The sequence below is a fragment of the Manacus candei genome, unplaced genomic scaffold (genome assembly GCF_025592945.1).
Source record: "Manacus candei isolate 608988 ecotype Guabito, Panama unplaced genomic scaffold, ASM2559294v1 h1tg000007l, whole genome shotgun sequence".
Taxonomy (NCBI): Eukaryota; Metazoa; Chordata; class Aves; order Passeriformes; family Pipridae; genus Manacus; species Manacus candei.
The window spans coordinates 3,276,802-3,304,667 of record NW_026138055.1 but is presented as its reverse complement, the minus strand read 5'-3'; the positions used below and the strand labels follow the sequence as shown (position 1 = coordinate 3,304,667).

General features: G+C 38.9%; 1 protein-coding gene across 8 annotated transcripts in view; it reads left to right on the top strand.

Annotated features, from left to right (window-relative positions):
* ITSN2 (intersectin 2) overlaps positions 1-27,866 on the top strand; it is an 81,651-nt gene that overhangs the window by 8,180 nt on the left and 45,605 nt on the right. For 7 of the 8 annotated variants that reach the window (XM_051809984.1, XM_051809969.1, XM_051809979.1 and 4 more), the window contains exons 2-6: positions 4,394-4,457; positions 22,422-22,514; positions 24,140-24,203; positions 25,998-26,161; positions 27,455-27,652. In XM_051809984.1, the coding sequence (XP_051665944.1) occupies positions 4,427-4,457; positions 22,422-22,514; positions 24,140-24,203; positions 25,998-26,161; positions 27,455-27,652 (550 nt within the window). In that variant the 5' untranslated portion in view covers positions 4,394-4,426. Of the gene's footprint in view, positions 1-4,393; positions 4,458-22,421; positions 22,515-24,139; positions 24,204-25,997; positions 26,197-27,454; positions 27,653-27,866 lie in introns of those variants that run through there. The other variant, XM_051809994.1, reaches the window with a different exon arrangement.

Genomic DNA, 27,866 nt, shown 5'->3' with positions numbered 1-27,866 from the left:
AATATATCTTCTTCCTGCTCTTGGGGAAAGGAAAAGAGTAGTTAGTAGTGTGTCCACACGTGCTGCTTCCAAGGCATTTTCTTTTTTCCAGACAGAGCTTGTTGCACCAGACCTTCATTCCTACTAAAACTATTTGGTTGTGGTTTTTCTGAGAAATATTTTGAAAAAAATTGATGCAAGTATAAATATTAACAAAGACTGTGGTAAGGCTGTTCTTCGTATAATGGCAATACGCCCATGATAGGAAAGAAGCTTTTTCTTTTCCCTTTCTCCTGTCATGTGCCCAGCTCTAATGTTTTCTAATGCCTTCAGCATAGTCCTGAGGTCCCCCCGGCTTCTTGCAATCTCCTCATTTGTTTTCCCAATTTGTATCAACTATAATGAACACGGAGAGAGGGAACAGCAGTTGCAGTTTGGCAGGTCAGTTTGTGAAAACAATTAGTGCTTTAAACATCGGGACTAGTCAGATGGTTTGTTTACAAGAACTTGCTGTTCTGCTATTTAAATGTAAGATCCAAGTTTTCCTGTTTTCACCCTAAATGGCAGCAGGACTTAATGTCGTCTATGATGTTCACAGGGGTGTTTGATCCTGTTGTTACAACATGGATTTTGTGCTGTGGCTGCCACAGTTTCTTATGACTGATGGCTGAGTTCACCAAGCGCCTCTCCTAGAACATTTTGGAAAAACAGATAATTTTCTGTGAAATATTCTGGTGGTGATGGCCATGATTTCATCTATATCATCTGTTTGGGATACTGGTTATAGTATTTTCTTGATTTTTATTTTTTTCCTTTAGTGAACATTTTTATATGGCGTTGGCTTTCTCTGTAGTATTGCGTAGTAAGGTTCTTTGGAAATTAACAGCTTTCACCTCCATTAATGTTTAGAAGTTATTGAAATTATTCTAAAAAACCATAAATTTGACTTCAAGAATATTTTGCTGAGACTTTCATGCTACACAAGTGGTTCACACCTGTGTCCCAAAGGTGCAAGGTGCTTTTACACACTTAGATCGTTATAGATGGCAACTGGAGCAACTTTATTTGGAATTTGTAGAAATAAGCAGCTCTTAACTTTAATATATGCATAATCTCCAAGCCTTTGTGATATACTGTGGGGACAACGAAGACAGAATACTTGTTGAGGACGAGCTCCATTCTTTGAGAAGGATTGTTTTCACAGACTTTTGAAAAATTTTTGTAGACTTCAGGTTTACTGGGCTGTTTCCTCCTTCTCTAAAAAAAAGAAAATAATGAGGAGAAATTATGTTGCAGCAATACTTCTATTTTTCCTTTTTTTGCTTATCAGTATAACTTCAGAATCTGTCACCAGAGAAGCATGTGTGCTTGGTGTAATCCTGGTGTTCAAATGAAATGGATCTGTGCAAAGGGATAAAATGGGGTCTCAGTGCTGGTGAGATATGAAATCCTGTAAAAAACTCATTTGTGATTTTTGGTTGTTTGGGTTGGAAGGGACCTTTAAAGATCATCTTGTTTCAACCCCCCTGCCATAGGCAGGGACACCTTCCACTAGATCAGGTTGCTGAGAGCCCCATCCAGCCTGGCCTTGAACACTTCCAGGGATGGGGCAGCCACAGCTTCTCTGGACAACCTGTGCCAGGGCCTCAGCACCCTCACAGGGAAGACTTTTCTTCTTATATCCAAGAAGTTACTCGGTGTGCTCTGTAGATACAGAGCTTTCATGAATAGGAAGGACCCTCACCAAGCTAAAGTGAGGTCAAAGCCCTCAAGATTTTTCAGTTGAAATTGATTTTAAAATATGGTACAGTTGAGACTCTAGGGACATCCAAATGAGGGAGAGGGGGTTTCCACGTTTTGTGCACGTGAAGTTGCCTGGGTTGCTTCTCACACTCCTGTGGTCAGCAGTTGAGGGTTTTGGAAGTTCAGTCTACATGAGCCATTTCAGCAAAAACAAGGCAAAAATCTGACTTTCTCTGTAACTGTGAGTTGTATAAAGTATTTTAAAAATAAATATCTTAAGCTTTTGGGCTTTAAGAGTTAATCAGTTTATTATGAGACCTGTACTGTCTGATTATTATCAGATTTGTCTTGTGAGGCCTCACCTAAGTACTGTGTGCATTTTGGGCCTCAGAATGTAAGAAGGATATAAAAGTATCAGAATGTATCCAAAAGAGGGAAACAAAGATGGTGAAAGGACTAGAGGGCAAGACTTTTGAGGAGCAGCTGAGGACACTGGGTCTGTTCAGCTTAGGGACGAGACTGAGGGGTGACCTCCTTGCTGTCTACAGCTTCCTCATGGGAGCAGTCAGGGAGGTGCTGCTCTCTCCTCCCAGGTGACAGGGCATGAGGGAATGGCTTAAAGCTGTGTCTGGGAACTTGAGATTGGATGTAAGGAAAAAGTTCTCCACTGAGAGGGTGGTCATGCACAAGAACAAGCTCCCCAGGGAAGGGGTCATGGCCCCAAACCAGTTGGTGCTCATGAAGTGTTTGGGCAATGCTCATTAGTTACATCATGGGATAATTTTTAGTGCCCTCTGTGGAGTCTGAAGTTGGGCTCAATGATCTTCCTGTGTTCCTTCCTGCTTGGGATATTCTATGTTTTTGTGATTCTGTTGTGATTACTCATTCAAAGAAACCTAAAAGCAGACTGAAAGTAAGAGGATAAAGTGAGTTGGAGGAAAGATCAGATGTGTAGCTCTTATTCAGTAAGACTGTAAATCTGGAGCAAGTCACATGAAGGTGGAAATCTGCTGATTCTGGGGGTGTTCTCCAGAATTCTGCTTCTGTGTCATGGTTTCAAGTTCTCTTTTAGACCTTCTTGACAGAACAGCTTTTGCAGAGAAGTGTGCTGGAGAAATGCTTGACAACCGTGGCAGCATTTTTTGGGAAGGCTATTTATAGATTTCAAGTGTCCCTTGGTAGATTGCTTGGTAGGTTCATGTCTTGGAACAGATCCATGCTTCCTTTTTGCATCTTTGTGCAGTTGATACCTAATGGCTCTGTGAGAGATCATTTGGACTCACCAGCTATTCCATTTACTTTTTTAAAATATGTGTGTGTGTGTGTGTGTGTGTAGCCACAGATCCTAGACTCTTATTTTTAGTGAAGAAATGTGCAATAGGTACAAAAAGGTGTAACCACAGTGCTTTCCAGTTCTGTGATTTTTGTGATGAGATGCACAGGAGTTTTCATGCAGAGGAAGGGAGTATGGGGAATATGATATTTCTGTACTTAATATTAAAATCTGTGGTTGTATTGAGAGGGGAAGAGTTGGGTGGATTTTGTTTGTTTGTATGTATATTTGGTTTGGTTTGGGTTTTTTTTTGGTGTGGGAAGAAGGTTTGGTGTCTGAAGAGGGTTGTTTGTTTTTTTTTTAATTAAATATTTCCTTTTTGTATCCTCATCATGTACAATAATTTCTCCACATAGAGCACAAGGATAATGACGGATATATTTCAATATTTAACTAAAATTGTCTCATCCAAATTACAAGCTCGCTGCATTGTCTTAGTTCTATGTTTTTATAGCAGTGAATTTTTTTATGCTTTTACCTCAGATAAGTATTAGTGAATATTATGCAATTCTAAAGAATTATTATTACAGGTGAATTATTATTAAGAAGAATTATTATTATTTCAAGATAATTATTGTTATTATTATCTTGAAAAGAGACATACTAAAAAACAAAATTTGTCTTAGTACTCTGGTATTTATTACGAAAGTAAATTCTGTTGAGACTCTCTAAATGCTGCTTTGAGTCTTTATGCAGTAGCTCAGGAAAAGGAATAACTTCATTGTGTTGCTCCTGGAAAACTGGCTTGTGACGGACTTTTATGAGGACAAGTCTTTTTTTCAGAATACATCATGTAAGAGTGTTTTCTTTGTTAATAGTGTGTGGAGTAGTGGAATGGGTGAATTTGAATAATAATTGTTCTTCCACTTTTCTCAGCAGAAGCTTTTGGTTACAGAGCTCAGGATTGCACTGGTTTTTTCTCATATACATAAATATTTACCAGGGATAGCTGGCAAAGATCTGCTGGGACCCCAAGCCTATGCTCCCGCCAGGAGAAGGCTGTCCCCAGCCATATGTTCTGGCAACTGTTTGTGTACATCCTGTAGCAGTTGCTAAACAGTTGGTCCTGTTTTCCTTTAAGAATGTGCCACAAGGTCCAGGACTGCACTGCATAGCCTATAGGAAAAAAAAAAAAAAAAAAAAAAGAGAAAAAGACAAAAAAAATTCCCCCACCCCCTCCCCAGTGTAAATTCAGCTGGTTCAGCAGCAGCCCCAAGCCGGGCATTGTTTGCTGTCGGAAGTGGGAGCTGAAGGGACGGACGTTCCCCCGCTCAGCGGGAGCGCAGCGCAGTTTTGCCCTTGTTGCATTATTAATGGCACGATGTTTTTATGTTGCAGATGGCTGAGAGCTAGCGAGGCAGATCCGGGACCATGATGGCTCAGTTTCCCACGGCCATGAACGGTGAGTGGCTGCGCTCGGTTTGCTCAGGTCGGGCTGGGAGGTTTGGCTGGTTTTTGTGTGTGTTTTTTGGTACCTGCAGCAGCGTTATGGTCACTTCGCTGCAGATCCCTTCCCGTAGCCCAACCTGTGCTGTGAGGCTGGGAGAGACACGGCAGAGGCATCACTGCAGTGTAATTTGGATACGCCGGGAGTGTCTGGTAATCTCGGGTCGTTTAAAGGGTTGAGGAATGTGTGAGTTGTAGTGTGAACACTGCCTGACTTCAAGTGGGGAATATGCTAAGTAATAGTTGATTAAACTTGCATACCTTTTCTGTTACGTAATTCAGCACAAAACATGTTCCATTATAATCCATTACACTCTTTATTTTAAGCAAAATATTTGAGGGCGTCAAGCAGTTTGTGACACTGATGAAAACAACCAGTCTTTCTCAATTAAAAAAAAAAAGTTAAGAATTTTCCTCAATTAAAAAAAAGTTAAGTTTTTCTCTTCATTTTGTGCCCCTTCCTCTATAGAAACTTTTGGATTTGTTTCTTGGTGATTTGCTTTCAAAGACATGAGAGTTGGAACCTTAAAATTGTTTATGTGTGTATGTATGGGACAGAGCTTATTTGTGAAAATATGATTTGCAAAGATCTGCTCAGAAATTTGACATTTGCATGTTGTTGTTTACAGAGCTGGCCAAAATGAAAGTACAAGTATGGAAACAATGTTTTGCATTGTTTTGCATATTCAGTTATTCCCTATAAGGACTATTTCTCCTGATGAAAGTAGGGATAGATACAAGAATGAGTATTTCTTAGCTCATTTGTCTGTGAAGGTTACTGCAGGACTGGGAGGTCTTCACTGAACTAATTTAGAAAATTGTCACTGCTGAGATAAATTGGGTGAGTAAGGGGAAGGTGTTTTGGTTTTGTTGTGGTTTTTTTTTTTTTCAAAAGAACAACATTAAGATTTCAAATTAACCCTCTCTTTTACATACCTGTTTCATATGTGCATAAAACATTTTGTGGAAAAAAAAATCGTTGTGATCAACACTTTATTTCATACAGTCAGCTGCAGTTTGTTCCAGACTTTGTTTCACAGACCTAACAAAAAAAGAAAAGGAGTCAATATGTTATATAATAGGGGAAAAATTATGTCCACCTTATTGGACATAATGAATTTTTTTTATAATTGCCACATGCTTTTTGCTTCTCAGTTTAAAATAAACAATCAGAAATTCTCTTTGGGGAAGGTGCAAATTTATATCCTTGGCTGTCTCCGTGTTTGATGTGTGAATAAGTTATTTAGTGTCTTTGTTTTGGCTTTTCACTCAGTGCTGTTGTAGGATTGCAAGTGTATTGACAGCACTGGGCACGTACATGACTTGATCTCAGAAGCCTTAGTTTGGGAGAGTGATCCTTCCCTTGATCTGAAATCCCCTGGGCAGTACTGTCTGCTGCTCTCAAAGGGAATGGTGCCAGGGGATGCTGCCTTTCCCCTCACAGAGTTTTACTGTGTTGAAAGGCATAGTAAGAGAAACACCAGGCAATAGTTAAGCTGTTGCTCCTCACAGAATAGTTAAATGACTCTGTGTGTAGTTTTGTAGCCATATTTCTTATCAGAATTGATTACATTTCAAACAAGTCAGGTGGGGAAAAAAAGAATAGTTCTAATATGATTTCTGGATGAATACTGAGCAACCTCTGCCCTTGAAATTGTTCTTTAGCCTGTGTTCTGCTTCCTTGCTACTTAGCACTGCTGTAGTGGTTGCATTCAAAGTAGATCACCTGCATTTGCCACTCATTGCAGGAAACCTCTAATTACATTGTTAGACCTTGGTAGTGACTTGAAGCATGAGATGAGGAATGAGGTTATGTGTGAGGCAACTAAGCCATTAGGCATTGCTGAAACCTGGGAGCTCTGGCTGCCTGCCTCACCTTCATTTCAGCATAGTGTTGACCCTTCCCTTTTGTCACCTGCTGGGGGAAATGGTAGTTTTCTTATGGGGGAAGAAACCTCTTATTCCTTCAAGGTACAATATTGTATCTTGATAAGAAGGTAGATTTTAGTTTATGATTAGCGTAAGGCATGAAGTAGTTTCTGTTTCAGGTTTCTCTTTCAGGATTATTTTTGGCACTCAGTGTTGCAGAAGAGTGAGTGGATAGTGTGGAGCAGATGGGTGTACAAGTATGTGATGATATGACACAGGGTGACAAGGAGTTTAAGAACTGCAGGGTTCAAATGTCAAAGCACGATACTCAGTCTCAAATACAGGAGATGCTACAACACTTTATTTACCAGCCTAAGCAGAGAAAGCCAGTCTGCACAAGACCCTGAGAAGGAAGAGTAACTGAGCTGTGTGCTTGACTTCCAGTGGAGAGATTCAGCTTTATTAAGGCACCTTCAGAATATACCTTGGCTGAGCAGGCTCCCAGAACTGTCCAGCTTCAGCATGTGGCTGATGGCCAAACTGTGCTGTACTGAGAGCTGGCACCTTCTGTTGTAATTCTGTGGCCATGTGTAAACTTTAGCTCATTGCAGCGTAGTGTGCTCTAGGGGCACGTGCTCTTGCCAGAACTTTCTTCTCTAAAGTCATGAAAGGACACAGCCAATGGAGAGGAGTTCCCTTTGACTCTCCATTGCTGTCCAAGGTGACCTTTGTGGATGCCTTAATAATAAGCTGGAAATTCAAAGAGGAAAAGCAGGACAAAAGAGTGTGTGTAGATTTCTTTACAAATTTATATCCCATGCAAAATATAAAGGTTATTATGACATTTTATATGAACAGGCAAGGCTGAGCAACATGTGCCTTATGTATAAAGTCTGCCAACTACAGCACCAGATGGATAACATACATTTATCTATGTGGAGTCCAGTTCTATCAAAGAGCCACTCCAGGCATATCCATCTCCCCAGTCTGCAAACAAGGTCAAGGATTCCCTACTGAGGGCTTAGTTTTATCCAGTAACTGTCTGAATATTGATCATTATTTCTGTGAAAATGATAATACAAACCCAGTTTATGGTGGTTGATTCTCCTTACATACAGTTCTCCATCTGGACAAAGCTTTCTTAGGAATTCATCCCAAGTCTTGCAAAAGCTTTTGGAAATGACATTTAGTTAAACTAAATAACTTCAATAGTTGCGTTTCTAAAGAAAGACTTAATGTGCTAACCACAAACAAAATTTAAAAGAATAAAGGCTTTCTTTAATAGGTTAAGAGGTACTTCTATCTAATTTGTTTCTGTGATTGCAGCCTTTGTCACAGAGCAGGAAGAAGTAGCCTTCAGTGCCATGGGATGTGTTCTTTCCAGCTGGAGAGCAGTTGCATGATGTTTCTGTTCCAGATCCCCTTCCTTCTTCTGTAGGGTAGATTTGTTCAGGGTTTCATATCAGTGCTGATGCTGGATCTTGGTTTGGGGAGATTTAATCTTAACAGACCAGCTGGAACAAGGAAAACAGTATTTGCCGATCAGTATCTTTCACATTGTTTCCTTAAGTACCACTGGAATTTTTGGGCTGTGTGCTTTTTTTATTTATGTTTTTATTTGTCCTTCCTCTTCCCTCCTACCACCTGTTTCCTTTTGATACAAATTTTTTGTGGTCCAGCAGGAAAATGTCTCTGATAAACTGAGGTGCAAAAAGTAAGTCATGACTCATATCATGTGCTTCTAAACCTTCATAAGTCAAACTGGATTTTGTGCTGCTCTGAATAGAACTGAGTTTTGTGTCCCCACACTTAGGTGCGTAGGAGACTGGAGTGGACATGAAGGGGTTGTGTGAGGTCCTGGTTTCCCTGTCAAAACACTTACTGATAGGTTCTGCTGCATGTTCTTTGTAAAAAAGTCAGTCTCAAGACTTGTGGTCTGAACTTTTTTTTAATTAGGAGGAGCCCTGGTCATCAGAGTTCAATTAAAAGCTGCTTGAATGCAACCTGACTCTTAGCCTTGTGTGCACTGTAGATACGGAAACTGTAGACTTGCATATCAACAAGCGTAGATAAAGATACAAATCTGAATTAGACCTTGCAAAGAAAATATCAGAACTTGTTCTTGCACCTGAAAAAAAGGAAAAGGAAAGAAATTCTAAGACACCGACAAATATTTTCTCTGTCCTTACTTAGGAATTAATCCTTCTGCTCACTTTTCAGTGAGGATGATGTCAATTGATACAGAGCAAAATTAAAATGCTCAAGTCAGGGAAGTGTATATCTTCCATTCTTACACCCTGCAAAAAAGTAGATTTCCAGTTGCATTTGCCGTATTTTGTGTTTTCTTTAATCCTAACAAGTCAGAAATAACCCTATAGGATTGCAGAGTACAAAGTCTCTTATTCATATTTAATTATGAAGATAATATAATTCACATGGCAGATGTAAGAGGAAATCTTAGGAGGAAGAAATAATTAGATGTGGAGGTAAATGTTAAATGGAGTAAATGGAATCAGGTTTTACAAGGGAAGGTTTTAGCAAGGAAAGGTTGTTACTTTATGTCTTCTTCACTAACTGAATTTTGTAGAAAAAGTGTAACAAGATCTCAGGGTTGGACTTCATTAGGGAAATAACTGGCTAAAAGGGAGAGAAAATGCAAGTTTTAAACTGGAATGTTGTAATCATTATATTCTTCATGGATTTTATCTTAAGGCCAGTCTTAGTTATTATTTATGGCAATCTTATCAGTAAAAAGCAAATGTATGCTGGTTAAATTGGGCGATGTCACGAACTTTGGAGTCATTTCCCAGCCAGAATTACACACTATGGACCACATATCATTGGCTAAATTTCATCACATTTCTGTTGTGCTGTCTCCAAATAGCATTTTAGCCACAGCATTATGAGCTGGAAGGATTTTTGCTGTATGCTGGGAACTCAGCAGTTGGCTGTGACTAAGGAGGAAGACAACCGGATGTATTGGATGATTATGTAGTAATTACGTGATTTGAGGGAAAGGAAATGCATCCTAAAATGTGGTGGGTGAAATAAGGAGTGCTGTGTGCTATTGCCTAAGGCACTGGTGAGACATCTTGTAGGATATAGGGTAGAATTTGGGTTGTCTGCTGAAGAGGTGAAAAAACCTCAGGAAATGAAATAGATGCAAAGTTGGGGTTTGGTGTTACCCAGGAGAGATGAATTAAGTGTTGGGAAAGGACAGAGAGGTTGACTTTGCTGTTTTGGTGGATTTGTTGGTGTTTTGTTTGGTTTTTTTTTTAATTTCACTGCATTTGCTTTTCAGTACATAAATTTGCTCTTTATTTTTTTCTTAATAGGAACTAACTTGTCTTTGAGTACAATGTTAGCACAAGGGTAAATAGAGATGAATCAGCTGTTGGTCTAGAAATGGGAACGGTTCTGTCAGCAGTGACGTTCTGGACCCTGGTCAAGAAAAAAAGTCTGATTGCCTTAAGGCAGAGCTTGCATTTTAGGAAGGAATTAACATATTAGAGTTTCTTGGAGAAGCAGAGCTTGCATGTGGTGACCTTGGAAGTCCCTTCCAATGCTGTGCTCCTAAGATGTTATAAAGAATTAGGTAATAGTGGATAGTAGTGTTGGGTTTTCATCCATTAACTTAATTTAAAGCTGTATCTGCTCTGTCTTGCTGGGATTTTATTTTGTTAGTATCATGTGTTAGCTTTTAAAAGATAAATTTACACTGAGGGGGAAACCCAGGATGGTTTTTATCTGGAATAATAATACTGTAATGCAAGCTGCTTTGTTCATTTGGGATGTCAGTGAGACTTCCTGGTGGTTTTTCTTCAAAGCATATAAAAACCTAAACAAAAAACAGAAGAAGATCTACAAATACTTCCCCAAAATGGAGCCAGAGGGCTGAAGGCTTAACTGAAGGGACTCAGAAACATAAATGTATCACATAGCCAAGTTTCAAAGGGCTTTGACTGTTAAAATTTTCATTTCCTTGAAGATTTAACTCCAAAGTTTGGGAAATATACTACTCCAATCAACTACTTTATGTGGCTGTTGTAATTTAGGATTGATGGGCATGTGTGAAGTGGCACCATCTTAACATCTACTAAATTCCAAATTGTCTGTGATCATTGGGGCTGCTTTGAACAGGCCGTAGATGATATTAATTAGTATTGGCAGAATGAGTTCAGGTTTAGCCCACTAATTATAATGGCAATAATAAACATATTTTTAGGCATTGTGGTCTGTCAGTCAATTTATATAATGCCCTATTACTTTAATTAGGAATCTTGTGTGTTCAGGCTTTTCAGTGTGCTGCATCAGTTCTTTGGGACATCTGTTGTTTTTCCTACAATGGAGCAATAACCTGAAATCATCACTGAAATAGCAGGAAGGGTTGAAACCCTGGAAAGCTGAAAGAATGTCAGTGTTCACGGAACTAGCATTCCTGTTGAGTACCTTCAAAGAAGATATTTTAATAACTTAAAAACACTTGTGCTTTAGTTGGATGTGAAGTTCTCTGTATGCGAGTCTCAAGAACAGGTAAGATCAACTGAGTATCAAGAGTTGTTTTAGTGCTGCTTATCAAAGTAATTTGCTTAAAAGTTTTATATATATATGCATTTTTACAATAGGTGGTATATTTTAAAGCATGTCCCAACATTTTTCCCTGCATTTCTTCTCATAGCCATGATTTTCCGTTGAACTGTGATCTCTGCAGCACAGTTATTTCTTTAGGAAACATGTCTTTTCTGAAAGTCTTGGTTTCACTATTATAGAAGAGTTCTGCACCTGTTACAGTGTGTGTTGATACTTGTATGGCAGTACTGAAAAAAGTGCACTTGTATTTTCCTAAGAGCTACAGGTAGTAATTACTGTGCAACAAATGATAGTGCTTTCTTAGCACTGTGTTTCATAGGAATTCTTCAGGCTTGGGGAAGAAAAATATACACATGTGAGTTAATGTGTGACCATTTTCTGGTAGAGATGATGTGGGCTAGAAGGCCAGCAGAGTTATTCCTCTTATTTCTCACAGTCTTTATATTGAGATTGGATTAAGAAATACATGGACAGTACTTTTTAACCTGACCTGAAGATAACTCTAATCCACTGGGCTCCCTGTTCTGGAAATGATCCACTCTGCAGTTGCTGTTACACAAAGGTTCTGGAAAACCTATAATAAAACAGGAAATAAGGGTCCCCATGAAAAAAATGTCCAAAGAGAGGATGTGGCTCTTGTGTTAAGGGAGACTAAATGGATTACAACTGTTTAGTTTTAGGGAAGAGGCAGCTGAGATGAAGATACAATAGAAACCTGTAAAGCCACAACAGCATAGAAAAGGCTAACAAGGGAAAGAATATTCACTGGTTTTTTTCAGCGCTGAAAGGGAAAGCAGTACCAAGTGAAATTATTGAGCTTAAGGCAAGCAGAAGAACCTGGGTTTGTTTGTTGGTTGGGTTGTTTGTTTGTTTGTTTCACACAATGAACAACTCATTTTTGGGACTCACTGTCTCAAGATGCTTTGGAACCAATACATGGAATCAAGGAGGAGGAAGGATCTATGCCATGGCTATTAAATGCTTTGCTTTTTTCTTTGGTGCTTTTTTGGCTCAAGAAGCTTGCCAAATTGCTGCTTTCTGACAGTTGAGAAACTCTAATACCCTGAGAAGAACTCTGTTCCAAATTCTAGTCCCTAAATGTCCCCATGAGCCATTGGGAAGGCAGGATTAGGGGTTGTGGTATAAATAAACCACTGATACCAGTGGTTTTATGAACATAAATTAGACGATTTTAAATTTATTATATTTAAAATCAAACTCCCATGTGTGCTGGGAAAGTAGTCTTGTGTATATGCTGGATATAGTTGGCAGGTTTTACTAATTAATAATTTAACCTTCTAAGGAGTACTGCTTAAGCAAACTCTCTGCTTCTGTTACCTTTGTGTTTTCTTCCAGCTTTCCCTGTATTTTTTCCTTGTGCCAGGACTAGAAGTTACAAAGAGGAGTTTAACAAGAGTGATCAAAGATACAGAACAGCTTCTGTATGTGGAATAATTACATTGACTAGGACATTTCAGCTTGGAAAAGAAAGAGTGGGGATGGTGGAATACATGGGGATGGTGGATACAGTAGAATGTTTCCTTCTCAAGGTCATCTGTCATTTTTCAGGCAGAGGAATGGTAATTAATCTCTGATAACACGAGAATGAACTGGTATCAGATGAAAGTACTATTGGCAGATATCAAACATACAGAGCACTTTGCAGTGTCAAATAAACAGGGTAAACTGTAGGAAGCTGTGGATGCCAAAAGCTTACCTGGATTCCTTAAATAATTAGAGATTAGGTGGATTTTCCTGCCACTGATGAGGTGCCACCTCTGGTTCAGGAGCTGCCCTGGGAGCTGAGAAGCCATCCTGGAGCAGTACCACCATGTGCTGTGGTACCACCATGTGCTGTGGTACCACCATGTGCTGTGGTACCACCATGTGCCTGTTGTTCTGTCTGGGATCTCAGCTGGGGGAATACTCAGTCTGTGATGGAAGGGCCGTTACTGTGTTTTGTTTCCTAAGTTTTCTCCTAATTTCATTTTTGCTGAGATCATTCAGGAAATGTCTCTTCATTTTCCTTCTCTCCCACCCTTCCTGTGTAATTTTTTTGTTGTTGTTCTTCTCTTTTCCTCTTTTCTTTCAAGTCTGTATCCCAATTCTCTGCAAATATAGCCCATCAGCCTTCCTCCTGGTCCCAGACTTCCTCCTCAAGTCTGAGAACCCAGAAATGTGGTTTTTACTCTAATGGCCAGATAATGATGAGAACTACAAAAATTACTGTAAAGGATTTAATATTCCTGAAACAGAGTTCTGCACTGATTTTATGTCAGTGTATGTTTTTGTAGGAGAATAATTTCCTTTACTCCACCTAATTTCAAGTTTCATTTTGAATCCTCTTGCCTGGTATTTTTATTGCCTGCATTTCTCTTAGTGCAGAAAGATTTACTGGCTGCTGCAGATGGAAACTCACCTGCATCTTATTAGTTTCACTGCACTCCACAGGGATTTGCTAGACAATCATTAAACAAATTATCCTTTTGTAAATTTTTAATTAAATCAGAGGGGTTTTTTGTGACTGCTGGTGAGCAGCAGCGGCATAAAAAATCCATTTCCAGAATTAGAAAAGTTTAATCAAAGCTCTGGTCTTCTTTTTCCTCAAGCATGGTGACTAAAAACTTTTATTTTCCTCATGAAAGACTTTGATGCCGTACAGGTTGACTGAGTTTACTCCAAAAGACTTCTGATCTGTCCTTAACTGAAGGGTAGGCTTATCTTCCATCTTCTGTGTCATGCTGGAAAGGAAGGCTATGGAGTCCATCAGCTGGAAGTTTGGTAACCTTAAAAGCAAATGGATGAGAGTCTTACAGCTGATAGGGCAGAATTTGGCAAAGTATGGTTATTTCATGCCTTGATAATGTTGCTTACTTGAACTTTTCATACCTTCTCTTTGAAAGATTCTTGTTGGTGTGACTTTTTTCTTCTGTTGTTTCCATTTCTAGAATCCATTCAAAAGTATTAATTGCAGATTTAGGGAAATGACCATTGCCCTATACTGGGCTCTGGGGAGGCTGCACCTCAAATCCTATGTTCGCTTTTGGGCCCCTCGTGACAAGAAAGACATTGAGGGGCTGGAGCGAATCCAGAGAAGGGCAACGGAGCTGGGGAAGGGTCTGGAGCACAAGTCTGATGAGGAGCAGCTGAGGGAGTGGGGGGGGCTCAGCCTGGAGAAAAGGAGGCTCTGGGGGGGGAACCTTCTCATTCTCTACAACTCCTTGAGAGAAGATTGTAGCCACATGGGGGCCGATGGCTTCTCCCAAGTACCAAGTGATAAGACAAGAGGAAACAGCCTCCAGTTGCACCAGGAGAGGTTTACATTGGATATTGGGATCAGTTTCTTCACTAAAAAGATTGTCAAGCATTGGAACAGGGTGCCCAGGGCAGTGGTGGAGTCACCATCCCTGGAAGTGTTTAAAAGACTGTAGACATGACACCAAGGGCCATGGTTTAGTGATGGGCTTGGCAGTGCTGGGTTAATGGCTGGACTCGATGATCTTTAGGTCTTTTCCAACCTAAATGATTCTCTGGTTCTGTGATTCTGGGCGCAGACAGAGCTATGTTGTTGGATAGAAGAAGGGGCTTGTTTCATGTGCTGCATCAGTGTTAGTAACTCAGCAACTACAGGTGGTTTCACTGGCATTGCTTCTCCAGAATTGGGCAGAAAATACTTTTCTATTAATTGCTGGTATTGAATCTGCATCTGAGGAAGGCTTAGGTTAAGCCAAGCCTGCGTGTCAACTTCTTTGTGTAAGAAAAGAAGTTAATTAGCTTTCAGGAATAAAGCGTAAGTTTACCAACATTGCCTGTTATAGTAATTGCACTTTTTGATGAGAAGTAGAAAACTTACCTCATTAAAACTTAAATAAAAAAAACTCTATTGAATGAATTGTCACAAATTCTACAGAAAATTAGTGTAAAAGGTAGCATGTCACTGTGCAGTTCAGAGTACTGTCATGTTTATACACATTTCCTAATGTATTTTCTACATTATTGGAGTTCTAAAAAAATTTGAAAAATAATTTTTTTGTTTGTACATTTTCAAGTAATGATATGTCTGTGTTTTGCATTTTTGGTTTGGTTTTGTTTGGGTTTTTGTTGTTGAGTTTGTGTGTGTGTGTTTTTGTTATTTTGGGATTTTTTTGGTGGTTTTTTTGAATGTTTTGCTTCCTTGATGTGTTGTTTTATATTTCAGTGGAGTTGGCAATAACTTAATTAGAAAGGATCTTCTGAAAATCGATAACCATAATGAGTTAAAAGTTTCTGTGATTTTTATAAAGTATAGCAATACTATCCTGTTGTTATAAACTGATAGTTTAAGTGCTTTGGAACAGTCAATGTGCTGTAGGATTCAGAAAAGTAGATCTAAACTGTTAGCATGGATTAGACTATTATGTATCTCTAAATTGTTTTAGGGATTATACTCCTTCTAAAAGTAAGGATTATGTTTCCACATTGAGATCATTGCGTGACACAGAAATTTTAATGTTCTTCCTTTATGGATTTTTTTGTATTGAAGTGGAGAGGTGCCAGTGATGATACCATCAAGCAGAATTGTGTATCATATCTTGTAGGAGTAGGTGGATAGTTTAAATAAACCCAGTATTTGATTTTAGTGAACTGCTAACCTAAGGCTTCCCTGTATATCAAAATATCTGGAAATCCTGTACATAATGTAAAGAATACAATGTGGCTGCTGCTGCTGCTTTGTCCTCATTTCTGCAAGTGTGCTCTTCAATTAAATAAGCATTTCTTGGCCAGATTTGTGTAGCTCTGCACTTGTCTCACACTGTTTAACAGACTGTGTACAGGTACCAGTTATTTTTGGCATCAGTGCACACAATTCTTGTAATTTTAATGAAAAAAACAAAATTGAAGGAAAAACGTTTCCCTGTGTTTAATATGCTTTAGCTACAAGTGTTTTCTTTTAACTGTGCACACATTAAAAGAAGTTGATGAAGTTATAATTAAGTATAGACATACCCCTCTCTTCTGGCAGTTGCCATGGTGTTGCTTAATGTGCTGAGAGCTTCCATGAAGCGTTTCTGGTAGGACAAGTAGTCAGAGGACAATGTAGGACAATGTATGTGTTGTGAAAGGAGATTGTATGTGGCTCCTGCCATGACCTGAGATCATGGGAGCTGTGAATAGGAGGTGCAGTCCTCAAGGAAGAGCAGGTGATGCCTTGGGACGGACCCAAAGCCACCGAAGTAGTGGTGGACACATTAGCACAACTAAATAGGAATAAATGCTGATTATTGGTCAGCATTTTCTCTTATGTTTGATATAAAGAATCAACAACGAAGGAGGGAAGCAAATATTGAAAATAGCAATAAGACTGATAAGGAATCTCAAGTTCAGACTAATGGTAGAAAGTTCTGTGTGTTTTCAGACTCCTGGAGTGTTTATTCACCACTGAGGAAAAATTAGAAGTCTGATTCAACATCTCAGTTGGGAGCGTTAAATCCAATCTGTAATAAATAATTTTGTGGTAAACTTATCTACAAACACAGAAAGACTGGAATGATGAGATTTATCCCAATATGTCCTAGACCAAACAACTCTCTGGAGGCTCCTAATGGGAGACTGTAATGCGATTGCTGGTTGCATTAAGGAAAACCCCTTGCTGTACAGCTTGAGGCACGTTGCTGCATGTCTGTGCTGAAATTCCCCTGTCTTTAAACATAGGGATAAATATTTATTTAGGGTCATTATGAAGCTTCATGCTAGTTTTTTGGATGGTTAAAAAGGTGGTGGTATAATCACTCATCCTCGTGACTTACGTGTACAAGGAATGCTCTTCCAATTTAGGTTTACAATCTCTGTGGAGTTAATTAACTTTGTAGGTCGTAGGAGCATAGTTTTTATTAGAGGAAAACAAGCAATGTCTGTGAGTGGAAAAACAAACACAGTTCTTTGGAGAATGTAAGAAATGTCTTATAGTTTTTCACAAGTGAAAAGTTGCCCTTGTCCTTATCACTGACACTGTTGCTCTCACTACAGCTACCTGTTGCCTACAGGTAGTACTGACCAGTGGCAGAGGTCTTACAGAGTGCTTTTAAGTCTGTTTACTTTTCTTCTAGAACTGCACTTTCTTTTCTCCCCTCTTTTTCAATGGTAATTTACCATTTTAAGTAAAAAACTGTTTGTTTCTCTTTCTGATGTTAGCAGCCCATCAAAGCCAGTCCTTTTTTTTTATTCAGAAGATAACCTGTCTGATGCAGTGTTGTAAAGGCATTTCTTGAGCTTTCCTACGAAATGCTGTGGTCCTGCCATAAGCAGACTCCCATATTCTCTCGTAGAGAGATGTCTTTTATTGAAAATGAACTCATAGGAACAGAAAATGTTGTTTAAATCCCCAGCTTGTTTCCAACAGTAGAAAATTGTGAGTGCTAACACACTGAATTACAGAAATAACCTGTTAAATGAGGGTAAGGGCAGTATGTGTTTTGTCATCTTCAGAGAAGTCTTAACATTACATTAAAATCATGTTGAGCTTCAGGTTGTTTGTGTGGGTCTTTGTCATTCCGTATGGACTTTCTACACAGGTGGATTCCACATGTGACTTTGAACTCTTGGATGTATTGTAGAGTTGAGGAGTGGGAAAAGTAAAGGAACTTTCGCTGTTGGTTTTCTGTTTTGGAATAGGGAATCTGCAGAAACATTTCTGGGATTGTGAGTCCAGGTTTCCCATGTTGAGTCTCAAGAACAGTTGCCAGTCCTGACGTTTATCCCGATTCTTCTCTGAAAGTGTCGACCTTCTGTAGAACAGAAAGACAGTTTAACCTCTGCCTTCCAAAAGTGTTGCTAATATAGACGTGTTTTTTTCATGAACAAAAAAAAAGCAAGTGAAGACAATAGTTACTCTATTATAGGGAAAGTCTCTGTGGGGAAAAACCTCCAGAGTTCAGCATTTCTTGAGTTTTGATTCCTGAAAATGCAGTGCAGTCATATACAGTCCGGGCGGGTCTTACTTCTTTTGTGAAGTTGTGAAATTGTAAATTAACTACTTTAGAAGAAAAATTATTTTATTCTTATGAGTGATCATCTTGTCAGAGAGACTGTACTATTTTTCCCCTCCAAAATTTTACCAACTATAGTTGAGAAAAATTATTTGTCTCTTAAAAACATCCAGGAAATTTAAGCTAAGTCAGAAAAGTAGCAATGTACTATTCATTGGCTACAGCAAAGCCTTTCATGAGAGCATGTAGTAGCAACTGTACTTTGATTTATGCAGAACTGATTTTTAAAAGTATTGTAGTTCACTGCTACTTGATGCCAGCTCAGAACCTCTGGAGAGCCAAAGGTTCACCACTGCTCCATCAAGAAGATTCCTACCTCTTGCCCATCCTGTGGTCAGGGAGGTGACTGTGAAGAGAGGACCCCTGCATCTGAGTTTATGATTCATGGATGACTTGCCATGAGTAAGGACTAGGGCTATTAGGAAGGAAGAAGAACAGAAATATCTCTGGGCAAAATTAATTGGATCTGGTTTATGGGCAAGACATTTCTCAACCCTGGGACTGAAGGCATGTTAATGCAAAAAAATGTTGAGCTAAGCCAGGTAAGTTTAGATGATACAATTTGAGTAGTAGATGTTTGTTTGACTCTTCCTGCAGCTTTGCCCTTCCAAAAAAAGGAGTACTCTTCCCTTCCTCACAGTTCAACGTGCCCAAAAGTTGGGCAGTGTGGTTTTTCTCAGTAGTTGTACTGAGTGTCCATTTTTACTGCATATGGAAGTTTCGGGAAGCAATCACAGTGTTTGTGAAGATTGCAGCATGTTTTGATTGTGATTGCATGGGAGAACCGAGTTTCAAAGTAATTTTGTCCATGTAAGTCTTTATTTTGATGGTTTTGATTGTACTAAAGGCAAACCCAACAATTACTTTGGAGAATGGTGTCATGAAAGGCTTTGTAGAATTGCCAAGACCTCGTGAATCCCGTCGTTCCAAGTGTTTATTTCAGATAGACTGGTGTGGTATTTTTGCTCAATATTTTGAGGAATCTTAGTATGATACTTTCTGTACACAGATTTTACTTAATTGTATCACTAAATGGTGACATCAAAAAAGTCATGAGCACCTGGTTAAGCTAAAACTAAACATTTGCAGTGCTTTAACCTTCCCTCTTGTTCTGTGCTCTTTGTCTTGTTTCTGTAGCATATGAGGTAGGAGTTGGAAAAAAACAAGTGAATCCTTTAAATAAGAAGTGTGGGTGGGGTTTAACTGCCCTTGCTGTGAATCTCTACCAGAACTATTGGGATTTGGTTGTTTTTTTTTTTATTTTAAACAAATATTTTCATTGTCCAACAGCTATTAACCTGTATTCATAAAACAATGACCTGTTCTAGTTCAGGCTGCAGATGGCAGACACTCTCTTAAGTGATGTTAGGGTAGAACTTATTTCAGGTCCCTGAAACATTCTCACAATGTTCTTTTGATAATGTGTGTTTGGAATTATCGCTTTCCTGTGCCAGTACCTGCTTGCACTGGCTCACAAGAACTGTAGAAGGTCGTAGAAGCACTTGTTTATATAATAATGTAGTTGTAGTCAAAGGTTTTTTTTAAAGAAAATTTATACTTGCAAGAAATTTTGGGTTGTTGAGCCTGGAGAAGAGAAGGCTCCAGGGAGAACTTTTTGTGGTTTTTCAGTACTTAAAGGGGCCCTATAGGAAAGATTGGGACAAACATTTTATCAGGACCTGTTGTGACAGGAGAAGGGTTAATGGTTTTAAACTAAAAGATGGCAGATTTAAACTAGATGTAAGGAAGAATTTTTTTATGAGGGTGGTTGAAACACTGGCACAGGCTGTCCAGAGAACCTGTGGATGCTCCATCCCTGGAAGCATTCAAGGCTGAATTGGAAGGTGCTCTGAGTGACCTGACCTAGTTAAAGATGTCCCTACTCGTTGCAGGGGGCTTGGACTAGATCACAGAATCCCAGGCTTGGGTTGGAAGGGACCTTGAGGTTCTAGTTCCAGAGGTAAAAGTGCACAAAATATTTTGTGTGCGAAAGATAATGAGGCTCTTGAGTGTTAATGAAGGCAAAAATGAGAATGAAGGGTGAATGTGGATCTTGAATCACTTGTTGAATTAGACTTTACTGCTGACCTGTAAGATTTTAATACATTTGACACACTGCTATGTAAAACTTCGAATTTCACAGTTGGAGGGGAAACATAATTTACCAGATTGTATTCAAAGAGGTGTTTTGCTAAAATATATAGGAAGGTTTTCAAGGTTGATTGCCGTCTTCTTGCTTGATTTGTTACATACAAGTGAGAAGTTTTGCATTTCGATACGTATGTAAACAGAAGTTGTCTTACAATGTAAATAGGATTCTTTAGGGAGGCTGTGGTGTTGGTCATAACTCTAGTCAAGGAATTGTTAATGTGTTTTTATCCCTTTGCAGCCACTGACCATGTCAATATATTGTAGTGTTCTTAACCCTTCAGGCATCAATTTTAAAAATACAAGGAGTGTTGTAGCTACCTGCTTCAAAAGATGATTAAAGAATAGTATTTAATGTAAGAAAAATGGGATGTTGTTAATATTTTCCATAAATGAAAAAAATGGTCAAGTTCTCTGAAGTTGCTGCTTGCAGCTTTAGGAGCATTTCTTCGTCTTGTCCAGACAGTGTCTATAAGCATAACCACGTCATGCACTTTCTGCTTGTATCTTAAAATTAACACTTTAAAGAGATCTAAGTGCTGCTCTAATTTTTACCATTGGGTAGGAGTTGTCCTTATTTGTGTATTACTGGAATGCTCTCACTGCCCATCGACTTACAGGCATCTGATTTAGATTTATTTCACTTTATTATCAGTATCTAATCTAGATTTATTTATACTCATTTAATCAGAAGAGAGAAGGGGGCAGGTCTTGAAGTGCAATTTCACGTGCAACCTGCAAGAAGACCCTTTCATTGAGGCCACAGTAAAAAAAAAAAAATTGATATATCCCCAAGAGAGGGAAGTAAAGCTCCAAACTGAAGTGTGTAGAGGTTGTATCCTAATACCCTCACGTCTTTTCCGTCAGTCATCTCCCCAGTGAGTTTCTGATTTGTTTTGGCCTTTTTAACTATTTGTATTTCCCTATTAAGGAGCAAGGGTAAAGAATTAAATCTGTACACATGCAAGGAGAATGGCAGTTTTAGCAGGGCCTTCTTGAGAGGAGACATTAAGGTTTTTTTTTGAAAATGGCTTTGCTTATATGGATAAAGACAGATGAGAGATGATTAACATTATTACTGTGTCAATATGGCAGGTACGTCAGCTTGCAGTCCCTTCACCTTGTTCTTTGAAAAAAGAGTGCAAAAAGCTCTTGAAATTTTGTAGGTTTAAAGCTTTGAAATAAGATTTATGTAGGAAAAGAGGAAGCATTTTATAGTAACTTCCTTTCAAAGTGCTGTGGTTTCTAAGGCAAGTTGTTGGTATCTTATTAGAAGAATTATTTATTCCCTTCACTGTCTTTTAGTGAGCAATACAAATACTTGAACAGATTAACAGTTCTTTAGAAGTAGTAATGCTCAGGAGAAGGTTATTTTAGGGATGTTTTGAAGTAATAACCTTTCAATGCTGTTTCAAGGGTTTCCATTCAGAATTTTGGCTAATTCTCACATTCATTGATATGAAAAATTAAATATTTGTCAAGAACTTCCCGACTGAAACTTCCTCCTACTTAAAAACCAAACCCACTTATTTCTGGCAAACTGCTTTTCCTGCAAAGGACACACACCCTGACCTTTATGCAGCAGGTTGGAGCATTTCTGAAAGTCTCTCTGGTTCTGCCTGGTATTATCAGCACAGCTCGGTAAACATGACTATTCCCTGCAATTTCTATTTCCTGCCCTGAGGTTGCAATATTTTATGCTTTGTGATGTATCAAAAAATGTGAAGTTGAAATTGTATGTTGTCTAAAAAAAAAAAAACCAAACAAAAGCCCAGAATGTCACTCCTTTGTCAGAAAAACCCAACATATCTTTTTTAGCAGTCACAATTTTGTTTTTAGACTATTGACAAGACAAGCATGAGCCTTCTTGGCAGCCGGAGGGTGTTACCCCTCTGCACGAGAACCCGAGTGACACTGAATGCAATTTGTTTATCAGTGAACCAGGGGAGTATTTGGCTCACACAGGGTATGGTGAGACATGTGCATCCTGCCCAGGCTGCAAACAATCAGCAGCGACAGGAAACTGCTTTGCACCAGCTTTGAAGGGCGACAGAGCTTGTTTGAAAGCCGAGGGTAAAGCAGTCTGGCTGAGGGATTGTCTCAGCTCTGCTTGCACATCTGGGAAGCAGGTTTGTGTTTCATAACGTCCTTGCCAAACTGGTAGGGGCTGGGTGTGTCCACATCTAACTTTGTCTCTTGAGAAGCCAAGCTTTTATTTTGCAAGCGCCTTGCTTTATTTTTTAAAGGTTGTTCACTGGGAATTTTGTTTTGGTTTGTTTTTTTTTCAGGAGGTCCAAACATATGGGCCATCACCTCCGAAGAGCGGGCCAAGCACGACAAGCAGTTTGATAGCCTTAAACCCACGGGAGGCTACATTACAGGTTGGTCTGAGGCTCTGCATTACACATTAACTTCTGTGTACACATACCTATCTTTGTAAAACAGTTTGAGAACTGCATCCTATTTCTAGCCCTTTGTTGTGTAACTAATAACCATATTCTTCAGGCAAACAGCCACGGGTTATTAGTAAACTTTACAAGCTTTCCTCTAAGGTCTGGCACAGGAGCACTATTCCATTAACCCTGTCACTTCTGCAGCTACCAGCTATGTGCTGTCATTCTGTCTGGTTTCAGAAACCAAAGAGTATCAGGCAAAATCTGTGCTTAGATGGGAGGCTGCCAAGGAGCACTTACAGTAGCTATTGTGGCAAGTGACGCCAGAGACACCAGAAGTGGTTCTCCTCTGTCTGAGCAGTGTTAGAGAATACTGTGCTGTTAGATATCTTTGTTTTGGAGGAGGAGGCAGGGAGAGAGATGCTGACAGCTTGTCCTTGTTAGTGACTGCTTGGAATTTATTACGCGTTGGGCCTTCAGCAGGTTCTGGATACACTAATGGCATTTTGCACTGCCCTGCTGTCAGCTCCAGTTGCATTCAGCTGTGGAACACCTGGATCATGCTGCTACGCACCTCAGAACTTGCAGGTTTTAAATGTAAGAATCTGCATGTGATATCAAGAAAACACTCAAGTTCATTTGTAAAGATGACTTAATTTAAGAATGCCCTGTTCTTTGTGTGTGGGCAGTAAAGACCAGCCCTGATTGCTTCTACCTGCCCAACTATCTGCTAATGCCCTGTCTAGTTGCTCCTGCTTTTCCCCTTTTGGGGCTGGAAAGGACTGAAGAGAGTGGGAAACTGTCAGTTTGGAACATGCACCTCTTCAGGCTAAGTGACAGCGCCGGGAGGTTGGTGTTTAGCTGAAAAACAGGCAGTTCTGGAAACTGCCTTTAGGCCACAACTGGGCTCTTACCTGCACATGCATCTGAAGGCTTCATTATTTATTTGGCAAATGCTTGAAGGAAAGGGTTGTGTATAAATATAAGGGAAGAGAGAGCTGAAAGAATAACCTGAAGTCTTAGCTTTAAGCATCTGTAATTCACTCAGAGGTAAGCATAAACACCACTGTGAGTGTTTTGTGTTTGTTTACAGCATGATCAGTACCAGTTGATGTGGAACTTGGTATGGGATTGCACAACAGTTCCCATTCCCTTCCTGAAATACTGAAATAGTGGGTGTTATCTGACAGAACAGATTATTATTTAGAACATGGTATTTTCCTAGTTTTTACTGGGGATAGAGGAGAAGGAAAGAAATAGCATGCTTATCCTTTCCTGTAAAAGTAATTGGAGCAGGACTAAATTTTCAGTCATTTTTACTTCTTTAAGTCTTGCATCTTTTAAACTGTTGGCAGCTATTGGTTTGTGACCTGTTAAAGTTTTTATAGCTATCTGAAATCACTTCTCAGAGCGAGGATTGGGGATTACATGGTATGTGGGTACCTGACAATCACCGTAAACAGCATTAAAAGCTGAGAAAAAAAAACCTGGAAAGCTTGGCATCCAGTGTGCTGGTTCCTTTTGAAAATCTGATCCCCCGAGAGAGTGCTGAGCTCATCTTAAAATCTGTGTCTCTGGTGTAAAAGGCTGTCTTTCTCTCTTGTTTATCATAGGTGATCAAGCACGTACCTTTTTTTTGCAGTCAGGACTACCAGCTTCAGTCCTTGCTGAAATATGGTAAGGCATTCTTTATTGCTTGTTTTTCTTTTTAAAGATAGTACTTGAAGGCTGCGCACCTCCCATCTTTGGTATGTTGTGTTGTCTCACAGAGGCTTTCAGCAGTCAAGGTAGGAGTGTTATCTGAGTCATTGTATTAATTTTACTGAATTTAGAGGAAGGATTCAGCCCATGTGAGTACCAACACCTAATTAAACAGTAGTATTTTAAAAATCTTTCTTATGATGTCAATTCAAATTGGATTGTATTGGACACAGCCCTTTTAAACTGTAAGTACTTGAAACAGAAAAAGAAAATAAATTGCAAATTTCGTAGAGGGAAGGTCATTGTTAAACCTGGTCTTTATATTTTAAATAATATAGAAAAAGATGTTAAAAAAATAACACTTAAAATAGTGATATAGGAAAAATATGTAAATAATGGGTTAATGAATTGCTGGAGATACCAAACTGAATTATGTTTGAAATACTAGTAACCACTAAAATATGGCAATAAGATTAAGTGTGGGAAAAATTACATGCTACTAGACTGGGAGTGGAAAATACACTGAAAGCAGAGGAGAAGAAAAAATCTAAAGCCAGTGAAAAGGTTAGTAGAAGGACAGTTGTAATACACTGTGAGATACCAACCAGTGCTGTAATACAGGAACTGGGAAGAGTGCTGTTCCCTGCAGCATATACATGATGATGGCAACACTACAAACAGATGTTTTCTTCCTTGTAACTCCTCGGTCTTCACTAGAATCCTGTGTTCATTTTGGGGAACATGGCTGTTACCAAGACGTACATGGGCTAAAAGGCAAGTAGTTGAGGCTCTTAGTAATTAAGAACAACTCACTTGTGAAAGAATATTAAAGAAACTAACTAAATGCAAGTTAGTTTTTTTCTTCAGACACGTGTAATAGTTAAGGTTAGAAAAGACTTCTAGGGTCATCAAGTTCAACCATCAGCCCAGCACCACCACCCTGTTCACCACTAAACCAGACATTTAAATGCCTAGAAAAGAATGCAAGGAAATTTTTCTCCGAGGCCTTGGGGTTTTATGCTGAATGTAACAGAATGAAAGGGAAAATGTAACTTAACAGTGTCTGGATTTTTTTTTCCTCCTTCCTAATTTTATTTATATTCCTGAACTTGGTCCTTGCACGCTTAAGTATTAATAATATTTCATGTTATTTGTCTGACCAGAAATTTTGTGGCTATGTATGCACTGTTACATGAATTTCTTGTTGTTTTTAAGTTTATTTGGAAAAGTGTCAAACACTGTGGATATCAGGCTTAAAAAAACCTCCTTATGCTGTTGGTGAATTAATGAAGTTTTCATAGTGGTGTATGAAAGTGCCCTCAGCAGATTTCTGCATCCTCCTGCATCCTGTTTCAGATTCTTGCATTAATTCCTTACATTACCAACGTTAATTTAAAATAATTATTCTGGCTAGTAGCATAGAAAAAAGCATAGCAGAAGCTTGCAGTGGAGGCAACAAGTGTATCCACTGGGCAGGAGACTTCTGGTTTTTCAAATGTTTTCCTACTTTCTCAGGAATTAAGTATTTAATATACAGCAACTTTAAAACTAAACTCTGAAGAAGACTGCAAAGTGGGTAGTGAAACTTCTTAAACTTCTGAGGGTATAAATGTCAAAAGAAAATCAGCAAATGGTTGCAGCAAGTTTTTTGTTTTCCTGTACAAAACCAGTAAATAAATCTGATAGAAAAGCTTCTCGTTAATTAAAAAAGTTAAATTCATGTTTCTTCCTCCTGGGCTTTTCTAATTTTTATTTTATTTTGTTTTTAAGGACACTATCAGACCTGAACAAGGATGGAAAAATGGATCAACAGGAGTTCTCTATAGCCATGAAACTCATCAAGCTGACATTGCAAGGACAGCACTTGCCTGCAGTTCTCCCTCCTGTCATGAAACAAGCTCCAGTATTTTCGCCACTAATGTCTGCTCGCTTTGGTACTTATGAATATATAATTACTTAGTGTTCAGAGGTAAAAAACTACAGTTAATTGCAGCCAAATAAAAGCATTAATCTGACCATGAAAGTTTAGTGAATCAGTGAAAAAAACCCCAGGATATTCCTATTTAGGATATTCATCAAGTCACTTTCTTGATGTTTTTGATAATTTCATTCTATGAAGATGTTTAATAATAAAGAAAAACCTTCCATTGAATATTGACATGAGGTGCAAGAAGGCCATTCAGGTCTGCCATCTGACTTGCAGGCTCTGATTTTGTACTCGTGGTCTTTTTTGTCTCCCTCCTACTCATTCACCTATTTATACATGAGGGTTTTGAAGTCAAATTTAGTCAAAGATCAACATTTTGGTAGAACAGTTATTTTACACATTTTTTCAAAGTGAATCAGATTGTCTGCTCTGGTTAAATGATTAACTGAACAGAATTACTTTAACTTTTATTCCTTTCTGATGGTATTTGGGCATTCAGTGCATGTTTGCTGTTATTTTGTTGTTTTGTAGAACAAAATATCCATAACTTCATCTGGATTAAAAAATTGGTGCATACTTCCATGCTGAAATTAAATGTATGCATATATTAATTACATACATGATTTAGAATGCCTGCCCTTCACTAATGCCTGCCCTTGTGTGTTTGCATACAAGGGCATGCATTTACAGAGAGCTGTGGTTGGCATGCAGTTACCTCCTGCTAACTTTCCATCATCTCACCTGTTGTTTTGCACAACATTCAGCCAGTAATTCAAGTGCCCTTATTTTCCTTGGGCAGCTGCCTTCAAGAAACCCTTTGCTAAACATTGGCCCCTAAGGAAGGACTTTTCACCCTATGGATTCTTCCAAGGCTGACACTTGGAAGAGAGTTCAGAAACAGCATCAGCTTTTCCCTGTAGAGCATTGTCACAGCTTTTGAGGTGTGTTGTAATTCTCTTTCAGGGGCCAGATGGGGAAAGGTTTGTTGAAGAACGAGTAATAGCTACAATTATAGAAAAGTAGTTCTTATTCTGTTGTGGAATACTAACTAAATCTACCTTGAGAATGAATTTGTTCAAAAGGTTTTTTTTCAATTCACATTCTTCAGTATATTTTCCCCTGTGAGCTGTCTTGTCTAAATTTAGAGAAAAGGTAGATATTATACATGAGCATCTATTTTAACTCACTGTATTCCTGACACAGTGTAGTGCTTTGTGTAGTTTCTGCTTAGCATAAGGGACCCAATTTCATGCTGAAGCCTCTGCAATATTAAATCATGAATTATTGGATTTTGCTCTAGGAATGGGTAGTATGCCAAATCTGTCCATGCCAACATCTGTGTCTACGATCACACCATTAGCTCCCATGTCTCTGGCTTCCATGACTTCCATTCCTCCTTTGGTTATTTCTGCTCCCCTGGTGCCTTCTGTCAGTACCTCCTCGTTGCCAAATGGAACATCCAGCCTTCTGCAGCCTTTGTCCATACCTTTCTCTTCAAGTAAGTATAGAACAGTCCAGTACTCGCTCTCAGAACTGTGAATCTCCTTTTCTCTGTGGCTAATTTCAGACAGTGATGTTAATACGTGCATGAGAGTTTAAAAAAACAAAACAAAAAACAGCCTACAAATGGTGTTTTTTTCAAAGTTCACGCGTTAATTCTGTTCTAACTAGTTAATCTTAACAACAAGGCACTTAATTAGCTTTTCTTCTAT